At 37.7% G+C, this 12,150-nt stretch overlaps 1 protein-coding gene across 1 annotated transcript in view; it reads left to right on the forward strand.

The window, feature by feature from the left end:
* The window catches only part of PHKA1 (phosphorylase kinase, alpha 1 (muscle)), a 190,881-nt gene that overhangs the window by 74,332 nt on the left and 104,399 nt on the right, over positions 1-12,150 (forward strand). The window contains exons 8-13 of the mRNA XM_012642857.1: positions 205-258; positions 1,627-1,749; positions 3,412-3,507; positions 4,274-4,381; positions 6,286-6,364; positions 11,377-11,511. Coding sequence (XP_012498311.1) covers positions 205-258; positions 1,627-1,749; positions 3,412-3,507; positions 4,274-4,381; positions 6,286-6,364; positions 11,377-11,511 — 595 coding nt within the window. The remainder of the gene's footprint in view (positions 1-204; positions 259-1,626; positions 1,750-3,411; positions 3,508-4,273; positions 4,382-6,285; positions 6,365-11,376; positions 11,512-12,150) is intronic.

The raw sequence follows: 12,150 nt of genomic DNA on the forward strand, positions 1-12,150 counted from the left end.
TAGCTTCGCCTCCACTTGAAATCACATTGCTGAAATCAGTTAATGCTGCTGGAATGATTTCAGGTTTTTTTGTTTTGTTTTTAGGTATTACGTCTTTATTGGTGATAGGTCGGTAAATGTAGATGTTGCAAAGGATGTATGTCTGATTAATTACATAGCTGTACCAATGTACAAGCTTCTGACCTTTGTTCTCTGTATTACCAGGGTCGTTATGGTTGCTGTCGCTTTTTAAGAGATGGATATAAAACTCCTAAAGAGGTAAGTTTCTTTTCTCCAAAATGAACCCAAAGTTGAATGGTCACTGCTATCTGCAGCCTCGTTCAGAGAAAATACTTAACCTCATTGATGGTACTTATATAGATCACTAAATAGGATAATAATAACTGATGTTTGCTATATTCGTTGGGCTTGGCTGCCAAATTCTCAATTTCTAGGCCTTTCTGGAGTAAGTAAAATGAAGGAAGGTGCAGTCCTTCCACCTTCTGCAGTTGGTTAGCTTCAGGAAAGAACTACTGATGGATGCTAAAATCAGTGGATGAAAGATTAAGCAGAAACAGTATTTGCATTGTCTCATAGTATCTCCAAGTATTTAATAATTACAAAGGGAAAAATATTTCCGTCAGTAGATCTTTCTTTTCCATCTTTTGCAGTTGGTTAATTCTAAACAGTACTTGAGTTTGAAAAGGTAAGTTACTTTTGTTCTACTGGTCAAAAGTTCTTGGAAATATCAGTGGGGAAAATTAAGTATTATTAAAGGAATCGAATGGTCAATATGAAGTACTTTCATTGGTAATGCAGATGCTGTTTAAGGCTTAGGTTTGCTGATCAAGAGCCATTATGATATTTTTTTAATCATCGAGCTCAGATTCTTCTGGTCTATTTCCTCTCTTCCACTTCATTCTTTAGCCCTGAATTTGACTTCTGCCCCTACCAATATACTAAAAGTATGCTCTAAAACATTATCATAAGCTCCTAAATGACCAATCCAATAGCCTTTTCTCAATCCTTATTCTCCTTGACTTCTCTGTAGTACATTGCTGTTATCTACCCTTAAGTTTTCTTGAATTTTTTTTTCCTATTTTAATTTCCACAACACTATAGTATCCTGATTCTTCTCTTTCTGTCCTTCCCCCATAGCATTCTAAGGGTTTACCAAGATTCCATTCTTAGGCAGTTTGCTCATTTTATGTAGTAATATTTCACAAAGCTTATCTATAACTTTTATTTCATGTGTGCCTGTATCAGGATGATTCCCAAACCCTCATGTTTAGACGCTGTCCTTCTAAACATTTCTATTTGTATGTCCTACTACTACCTCAAAATTAACATGAATTTAATTCAATTTAATTTAATTTAAATGAAACCAAACTCGACTTTGTTGTAGTCCAATCTTACTTCTTCACACACCCTCTTGTGATGTCATTATTATCCCAATTCTGCTAGTTAGAAGTCACACGATAGAGTATTTGCAAAGTGAGGGGAATATGTACATGCTCTGCCTTCCTGACCACCTTCTCTGAAATAAACTATCAGTAATGAAAGTCCATATTATAATACTTCTGAACTAAAGATGTACATCTAACATCTGAGTGATAAGACAGAGTTTGTTTATTGTGTTTTTACCAGGATCCCAATCGTCTGTACTATGAACCAGCTGAACTGAAGCTATTTGAAAACATTGAGTGTGAATGGCCATTGTTCTGGACATACTTTATCCTCGATGGGGTCTTCAGTGGCAATGCAGAACAGGTAATGAGCTAGGGAGCATTTTTCAGCAGGATGTTCTTGTTATGTCTTCTTTCAGTTAATGGCTATACCAACCCTGTGTCCAAATGGAAGTCTTCCTAACAGGGAGGAGATAGAGTTGTCTCTTAGAGACTAGTAGCTGAGGGTACTAAGTTAAGAGTTAGAAGACCTGGATTCTTTCTTCTTCTTCTTTTTTTTTTTTGCTTCACTCCTGATCATTGAGTAGCCCAAGTTTGTAATTGACTTCTTCAGTTTCTCTGTACATAAGATAAAAATAGTTTTTATCTGCTTATTGAAGAGGATATCCCTGAACTTCTTTAAATTTCACAGATAAAGACATGTTATAAATGCAAGGTACAGTCAGGTCTGCTGCAATGAGACATATGCATTCTTTAAAAATCACCATGCTGTGCATATTTAAGAAATAAAAATTGCAGAGCTTATGGGAAAACGGGGTAAGGGGAACAGCACGTAAAATGTAACACATACAGAATGATAGGAACCTAATAAAAACAGTATCACAGCTTTATATATGTTAAGTAGTTAAGAAATACATAAATACCACAATAGTTATAGTTCTTTTACCTAGAAAAAACCTTAATTTTGCTTGTGGAAGTGTATGCGCTTGTTCCCACCAGCTCATCCACCTGGCTCTCGTGCCTGCCACCCTGTGTGCAAGAGGAAAAGAACAAAAGAGAAGGGAAAAAAAAGTGAGAGAAAAATAGAGGGAAAAAAACAGAGAGCAGAGAGGAAAAATTAAAAAATAGGCTGAGAGAAAGGGGAGAATTTAAAAAGAGCACATAGCTGTGTAGCCAGCATGGCTATCAGAAGGTTGCAGCTTGTAAGTTATGAAGTGGTGAAATGAGCGTTATCTGAAATTGGACAGGAAGTTGTAACAGCAGATGTGGATGGCTATGGTTCACTGTCCTCCTGAGATGTATACATGTGTGTATGTTTTGTGTATTCTTACATGGCTCAATTCAGCTGAGTACATTCTCAGTATGAAATTGTACAAACGTGAAATTCACGTTATGCTCAAGTTGTTCCCTAATATATCCAATGTACTGGAACAAATTTGTGTTTTTAAGACAAGTGTTATAGCAGAACTGACTGTATGGTTTTCCACCATAAATTATGATTTCATTTTGATTTTGATTTTTTTACATTTTGTGTATTGCTAAGCTTCAGCAAATTGTTAAGCAAAGAACATAAACTTGACCATAATAGAAACCTATTTAGCAGGTAAGAATGCAGTTTTAAAGCCAATACATCCTAAAGTCAAGAAGCTATACTTATGGTATACATAGTGGATCAAAACAGGCCTATGGAGGAGCTGGGCTACATTCTGGACTCAACCATGTACTTGCTCTGTGATCTTCCACAAGTTCACAACCTCTTTGAGCCTTAATTTCCCTGTTAAAGGGCTTTAATTACACAAACTTCCTGGGAAGGTTATTAAAATTAAATGCATTAAAGTATGCAAAACTCCCAGCTAATATTCAGCCTATAACAACAAGCATGTAGTAAATGCTATTTCCCTTTCCTTTCCCTTTTACTAGGTGAATAAGCTCCTTTGCAATAGGACCTTCTTTGGCCACAAACTTCTCCTAGGTCCCCAAGGGAACTTTCTATAAGTTTTTTTTTATGCCTTTCTTTGATCTGTAGGTTCAAGAGTATAGAGAGGCTCTGGAAGCTGTCCTCATCAAGGGCAAAAATGGAGTGCCACTTCTGCCAGAGCTGTACAGTGTTCCTCCCGACAGGGTGAGTTGGACAGTGCCATAACATATAGCTGATAGAAGAGGAGCAATACCTTGATAGGACTGCCTCATTTGAGTCAAATAATTTTTAATCTTCTGATTTTAATGTTGTCCTTATGTATAAGAAAACAGAAATATGATTTTATTCCTTTAAAAATAAATCGTAAAGCAGCCTCAATTATGGCACTGTTGCACAGCAAGACAAGGAAAAGACCAAACCTTAATGTTGAAAGTGATGTGGAGATCAGTAGGTAGAACTAGAGTGATGTTCTGTGTGAGCTCTCAGGATTTGGTGTTCTCTGCTTTGAGGCCAGTAATCCAGGATTATTTAGACAGATCAAGTTTGGAAAATTAAGCATGCCCTGTCCTCATTTTCCCAAAATGCCAGTCGAGTGTACCATCATTCTCTTCTCCATTGCAAAAGAGCGTTAGATATGGGAGAGATACAGTCTTCCTTTCTGGTGGGGATGGGTATAATAAGCTCTTAGCCACATTAGTGGCATTAGAGCTTGTTAACGAAATAGGTATCAGGCCTTACCTCATACCTACTCAATCAGAATCTGCGTTTTAACAAGATCCTCAGGTGATGTGTATGCACCTAACAGTCTGAGGAGCACTGCCCTAGACTATAGTTACGGTGCTTGACTTTTCAGTGCATTGCATATGTGACTACATGGAATACGAATCACAATCCAGACTCAGCCTTTTTATTGTCTAGTATCTTAAGCCTTCTATTACTCCTCATCTGGCCTCTTCATCTTTTCTTTTAGGTTGATGAAGAATATCAAAATCCTCACACTGTGGACCGAGTCCCCATGGGGAAGTTGCCTCATATGTGGGGTCAGTCTCTATACATTTTAGGAAGCTTGATGGCAGAGGTAAGGGGAAACTTAAAGGCTATCCCACTTTTTTCTGCCTTAGTCACCATAATAATCAGATTCACGAGAAGCTCATTAAAGCTGAAGGATGTCTTTTGCCTTTTGCACTTTGCCTTAATTATAGTTTTTCCTAATGGTCCTCAGTGGGGGAGCATGGCCAACCCTCGACAAAAGTCCTTTGCCCCCTGCAACCACATCCCTCATGCTGCCTGGGGCTCCCTACTTTGGCAGTGTACTTGGAGCTGCTCAGGAATCAGGCCCCAGATCTTTCCCTTTCAAAACTCTCCTCAATGCCTTGCCTGGTGATGAATGAAATTGTGCTTAGCTAGTTAATTACTGATAATGGATTAAGTACTAACCTTTCCAAGCAACATAATGTTTCATTCTTTAATTGAATTAACTGGTAATTTTAGGTGCCATGACAAGTGATTAGGAACATCATGGTTTTTGTTTGTTTGGTTGGGCATTTTTTGTTTGTTTGGTTTTTGTTCAGGGGTTCTCTAAATGATCCTTATATTAAATTCTGTTGAGATAGCTCTTAATGAAGCACTGGGGAATTTCTGACTTTGTGTCCAGCTTCTTTGTGACATTTTGAGCCTAAACAGAAAGGTTCTTTTTCTCAAAAGTTTTTCAGATTTGCTGGCAAATCTATTTCCCCAGTGTAGGTTATTTTGATAGGATATAACCCAGCTCCTAGAGGATTGAGGGTGGGACTTAGCTATCCTTTCTAAGCCAGACTCTTTGACCTGTTATATATGACCATTGATTTTCTGCAGCTGCTTTGTTCTTTTTTTTCCCATTATGGCTGTGGCTGTTTGGTTATCTTTAGTTGACATTACTAAATGAATCTAGCAATACTGGACAGAACGTTTTGTTTAAAATAATCCTTACCTGGTAACTTTCTCTTTCAATTAGAATAAATTAAATGCAATGAGAAAAGATATTCTTAAGGGGAAAATAGTTGAGTTCATCCCATTTCATAAAGAGCAGAAACTCAAGTCAAAAGATTTCTGCTGAGCAGAAGACACAGCAGACACATGAACAAATGAGAAAACAGCAGGACTAATGGCTTAAATTACTGATAAGCATTGTGGTCTGATCATCTAATCATATGTATTACTATATCCAGAAAAAATAGAGGAGTAACTAGAAAACTTTATTTATAATTTATACCTCACCTATTTCCAAAAAAAGAATTTGTGGCTGCCAATAGAAATTATCTTCAGATAAAATTAATTTGGATGTGAATTCAGGGAGTTCAAACACTTTTATACAGTGAAGGTATTTGTTTCCTTTCTGTACCTGCCTCTCAAATGTTATGGTATGGGGCTATGGGCATAGGAATGCTGTTTCTCCTCAAACATTAGATTTTGTTTTGTTTTGTTTTTCTAAGTCTTAACAATCCATCTTTTTTATTATTTTTATTTTTTTTATTTCAGGATATTATGAGAGTACAAACATTTTGGTTACAAGTAATGACTTTGCCTCGCCCAGGCCAGAGTTAGAGTCATGCCCTTCCCCAATACAGTATGCACCGCATCCATTAGTTGTGAGTTTACCCACCCACACCCCTCCATCTGACTGACACCCAGTGAATATTACTACCACGTGAGCACCTTTGTGTTGATCAGTTAGTACCAATTTGATGGTGAATACATGTGGTGCTTATTTTTACATTCTTGTGATATCTATAAAGACATCTGCACTCAAATGTTTATGGCAGCACAATTCACAATTGCAAAGATGTGGAAACAACCCAAGGTGCCCTTCAATACATGAGTGGATTAATAAAATTTGGTATATGTATACTATGGAATACTACTCAACTACAAAAAACAATGGTGATCTAACACCTCTTATATTATCCTGCCTGAATAATCCATCTTTTTATGGTTTTTCTTTAGGGATTTTTAGCTCCTGGAGAAATTGATCCCCTGAATCGTAGGTTTTCTACTGTACCAAAGCCAGATGTTGTGGTTCAAGGTATGTATTCTTATTCCCAGCAGCAAAAGCTTTATGTTAAAAGTATGGCTAGGGGCAGAGATCTTTGGACCAGTAAATTATGACTTTATTCTTCAGTTGACATTTTATTAGGCTTCAAAAAGTATATAATAAACTTAGTTCAATTTCATTTCAAAATTACTGCTAATCATAAATGAATAATATGTCCGAGCACTCCAAGATACTATTTGACATCTTAACCATTCCTTATTTCTGGAAACTTTTCTTTTAACTGTCATGACATTTTAGCCTCCTGGTTATCTCTCTTTCTCTCTGACTACTCCTTTTCTTTTTCTGCTAATACTCCTTTTTTCCCATATCTTCCTGATGGTTCTGTACTTAAGTCTTCGACTCTTGTCTTTCTATATTTATACCCTGTATTAGTTTGCTAGGCCTGCCTCCCTCATAATAAATTTGTTTCCACGGCTCCAAGTATTACCTCTTTAGAGAGTACTCCAGACCTTTATTTTTGTTCTTAACAATCAACTTAAATTTGGGGACATGTACTGTATGCAAAACACTGGGTTGAGTTCTATAAACATGTTAACAACTCTAGTCCCAATAACTATAAAACATCTCTAGCACTTACACTTCAAACACAAAACTAACCTCTCTGTCTCTATCCCATCCTTTTACCTCTCCCAAAAAAAGCAGATCTTTCCATATTCCTTATCTCTTTCAATGATATTACCATCATTTTAGTCTCGTAGGGTAGAAGGCTTGAGGTGATTTTTGAATCTCCAACATCATTATCCAATACAGTATTAAGTCCTGCTGTGAAGCTCCTTTGAAATGTCTCCAGTCACTTGACTTTGGAGTTGGTTCTACATGGAAAATAATCCCATATATTTTCTAAACCTTCTTATACTTGGTATCCCATATGGTTATATAGGTAGTTCTTGCTTATCAGTGTGTATAGCAAACATATAAAGATCATTATTCTTCCCCTCCCATGAGAAAGCTTGTTGACCTTTGAGGTTTATGCCATCTGGCTATATCGATCTCCTAGTTGCTCTCATTCATTCATTGAAGACTTTGAGGCTTGGCTCACAGCTTCCTCTTCCTCCCCAAATCCTGTTGTCGGGCTAGAAGCAAATCTATTTTTCCAGTGTAGGTTATTACAATATATTTTCAGCATTGGCATAGGTGCCATCTAACATTTTAGCCTCAAAATTCTTGGCTATCCATAACTCTAGTGATCTTTCCTTCTATCTCTACTTTAGCTGCCCACTCCAAGGACCAAACTTTAGGACTCTTCTACCTCAGAACCTAAATTCCAATATTCTATTCTCTGGTCATAACCTCATATTATTTCAGCTTTCTTTTTCTTCTCATTATGCTTGTCTCTATTCTCTCCTAGTCTTCCTTCCCCCGCCTCATGGTTTAGTAAATCTCTCAATCACCAATGCACCATATTTCTACTACACTCAGCCGAAAAATCATAGTCCCAGAACAATCTTACAATTCGCATTTTCTGATCCTATACCTGGCTTGCTAATAGCTACTGGAAAAAAAATCACCCAAATGAGCAGAGTAGTGACACTGTAAATCCATGGTCTGCAACTCAGCTAGGTCTACAGTGCCTCCTGTTAGTCCTTGTTCTTATCATTAGCGTTTTCATACTTCTCAACCACGATTCCAAACCATCTCTGTTTTCAACCCTACCCCTCGGCCCGCTTCTTCATGCCTGTTAATCTTAATATTCTGATTGTCATCAATTCCCCAGCCCTCCTTGCCCCTACGATCTTACCCATCCTTGCCTCCTTTTCTCCAATCTCAGAAAAAAGGTTTCTTCTCTAAGGCCAAGTATTCCTTCTGATGCTTGATTCTGACATCTTCCCCAGCCTTCTCTAGAAACTTTCTCTTTCCTGGAATCTTTAAGCTCTCCTGCTCTGTTGGTTCTGTTTTTTTAGACTACTGACATGTTCATCTCCCTCTATAACTACGCCTACATAGCTCCTTCCTTTTTCATTCAAACTTCTGCTTCTTTATATACCATTTATTCCGTAGTCCTTTATAGTCAGGCTTAAATGCTCATGCTCATGCTTAAGTTACCAGTGACCTTTGTATTGCCAAATTTGGTAGATATTTTTCTATCTCAATCTTAGTGGATCTTTCTGTTCCATTTGTTGTTTATCTTTCTGGAAATTCTTAACTCCCACGTCTTGTATGATGCCATACTCTCTTCGATCTCCTTCAACCTAGATTAAGCACTTTTCTGTCTAATTCTGGGCTTCCTCTTCTTTTTGACTCTTAACCATTGGTGTTTCTGAGGGTTCTCTCATTAGCCCACTGCTCTTCTTACTCTGAATATTTGTTTCTGTCAGCCTCCTCCTGTTCCAAATCTTTTCTATTTTCCCACCTTCTTACTTCTTCCCTCACTCTCAAAAGATGACCTCACCTCCTGTACCATAAAGAAAATATAAGCCATGAGACAAGAACTCCCCTACCACACCCAAGGCTTTACTTCATCTGCGCATTCCTTATATGTTGGAATTTCTCAAGCTTATATTCCAGGTCCTCGTCTCCTCTTCTCTGTATTTTCTCCTTGACCCATCTCATCTATGCTAATGACTCCTGAATGTGTATCAGCTTCTTTTAACCTCTTTGGATGTCTCACATGCACTGTAAATTTATTCAACATGTCTAAAATTAATCAGGTGCACCCTCCTAGTATTATATCACTCATACCTGCTTTTCCTCCTATGTGCCTGTGTCAGTAAATGGCACACTATCTTCTCAGTTACACAAATAAACACCCAGAGAATCCTTCTCAATATCTCCCTCTTTCTCACATCCTACATTCAATCAGTTAACAGGTTCTGGCTTCTTTACTTCCTAAATAATTCTGAAATCCATGCAGTTTTCTTCAGTACCAATATCATGATCCCAATGTAGGTAATCAACATTTCTCCCTTGTATTACTGCAATAACTTTTTAACTGTTCTCTCTGTCTTCAGTCTAGGCCCACTACAGTATCAGTTTATTCTTCTTTTATCAACTGAAAAATATTCTTTTTAAGATGCAGGCATGGATATGTTATTCATCTGATTATAACTCTGTAGGAACTTCCCCTTTGGCAGTCTCCTTAATATGGCTTACAAGGCTCTGTATGATCTGGCTCCTGACTCTATCTCCAGCTTCATTTCTCATCACTGCCTCTTTATACTCCTCCTGATATAAAGAACTTTTTATAAATCCTAGATCTGCCTTGTTCTCTGCTCCCTTGAGCCTTTGTCCATGCTATTTCTTCTGTCTGGAACAATTTCTCCCTTACTTTTACCATCACCTCTATCAGAGTAACTCCCGTTGAGCCATCCAGCAGGACTCAGTATCAGTATTATTTTCTCCATGTGGGGATCATATATGTTTATATACATACCCCTACCATTTGGCAGTGCCTAATACATAAGAGGCATTAAATAAGAATTTTCTAAATATTTCATAAAATATAAACAAAAAACTGAGTTGCTTGAGTTGAAAGTACTCCTGGTACCCCAGAGTTTGTTCACTTTACTCTCCTTCAGTCTCCTGTGCTCTAACTACTAATTACATTGCCTCCTGTAGGACCCTGAGGCTCAGTAGAATGAAATTTGGAAAGCATTGCCCAAGGATAAAATAGAAAACCCTTAAAGTGACGCATATGCCCTCCATGATGATCTAGCCCCTGTCTTCCTTTCCAGATTCATTTCTGTGGCCACTGTGCAAGATACTTCATGCTACACATGCAGCCACATTCTTTTTCATCTCATTAAGTTCATTTTGGACCCTCTACCTAGAATGGCTATCTCCTTCCTATCTTCTTTCTTCTGGCTAATTTATTCATTCTTTCAAACTCAGGTTTAGGCATCAGCTCTTTTAGGAAGCCTTTCCTGAAACCACCCCTCCCAACCCCACACCAGATAGGTGTCACTCCAGGGTGGTCTCATAATGTTTTGTGCATATCTCTACTTACCTAGCAGGTTATTTTATAATCAGTTCATGTGTGTGCCACTTCTGTTACACTGTGAGCTCCTTGAGGAAGAGACTAGTTTATTCATCTTTATTCATTCTATCCCTGGTGCCTAGCATAGTACCTCATACATTTAGGTACTTAATAAATATTTATTAATGAATCAGTAAATGACCACATGTATTTCCCTAGACTGTTCTCAGGCAACTCTCATTCTTCCTCTGTACATTTTCGCTGAAGAATCTCTTTCATTTTCATGTTTTCAGTTAGAGGTAATCAAGATAGTGTTAAGTTCAGGGGACTCTGTAATTACTTGGTTTACTGGCTCCCAACCAGGTATCTGTCCCATAGAGGGAAAGTGAAAAGAAGAAACAGGGATCTAGCCTGGTCCTCTCCCTTGTGGGTAGGCTTAACCACTTCAGTAACGTGAGTGGGAAGAAAAGGGAGCTGTCTAGGCTTGGCAGGCTCTGAGTCTAGAGAAGTATCATCCCCATCTCTTCCCACATATCCCCTCCCAAAAAAATACACAATTTCAAGTGTAATACCTTCTTATGTTGATGGTTCAAATCTTTATCCCCAATTCACCCTGCTTTCTACCATTCTCTAACTATAGGGAAACTCTTGTCTTTAGGGTGTTATTTATTACCCTCACATTTCTGGGGCTGACCTAAAGTGTACTGATATGAAGGAGCTGGGGAAATCAATTTTTATCAAAGCTGTAACAAACCTCGTGATAGATTATTTTTCCCATTTGTACATGGAATCTCAGATATAAAGAGAATATGGCATTCTATAGGAACACATGGGTACTTAGCCAGAAAGCACAATCTAATACTCTAGTCATGAGATCTTTTTTCTTTTCCATTTAGATAATATTGTTAAGTACCTAGCATGATACTGTTTCATCAAAGTTCCTCAGTAACTGTTAATTTCCTCTGCTTCCTTTTTTTTCCCTTCAAAAGAAATTTTGTGGCTTGAGAGATTTTTAGGTTCCTCTTGAGATAAAATTTTCTGTTGACCTCATCTTCTTTCTTTCCTTTAGTCTCCATTCTAGCTGAAACAGAAGAAATAAAGGCCATTTTGAAGGACAAGGGAATTGATGTGGAGACCATTGCTGAGGTATACCCCATCAGAGTACAACCAGCTCGTATTCTCAGTAACATTTATTCCAGCCTAGGTAAGGAGATGCGCCAACCTGCTAGAAGCAAACCAGTATTCGATGCAAACTGATTTCCTTCCTTTTTTCTTCTCCTTGATCTTGTACTGCTTTGCCATACTGGATCTGAGAAGGAATTTGGAGTCACTGGAATCCAAGTTTCTAACCATATCTATTCTGAGCAGGCTTGATAATTTTAGGTATGTTTTATGAACTCTTTGGGTACATAGGGTATGACTATCAGCCAATATTATATCTTTATTCCAAGTGTGTGCTTACATAACATTTCCGAGAAAGATTTGTTTCCTTCCTTCATTCATTTTTAAGCACTTATTGCTCACATAGTAGTACCAGGCACTGGGCTAGATGCTGTGGGAGACAGACATAGACAACCAAATAATCATAGTATGGTCTTATAAATGCTATAATAATGGTGTTATGTAGAAAGTACAGGAGAAAGAGGATAGTTTTGCGAGGAAGTCAGGAAAGGCATGATAGAAGAGGCAACACTTGATAACTTACCAGTCAAATGAGTGACTCTTCAAAATTCTATTATTACAACAGTTTCATAATAACAAAATTGCTTTAAGTATACCTTGAATGACAGCCATAATTCCACAAAGGAAAAAGGGATATTTCTTTTTTTTTTTTTATTTCAGC

The sequence above is a fragment of the Propithecus coquereli genome, unplaced genomic scaffold (assembly GCF_000956105.1).
Source record: "Propithecus coquereli isolate 6110/MARCELLA unplaced genomic scaffold, Pcoq_1.0 Scaffold101, whole genome shotgun sequence".
Taxonomy (NCBI): domain Eukaryota; kingdom Metazoa; phylum Chordata; class Mammalia; order Primates; family Indriidae; genus Propithecus; species Propithecus coquereli.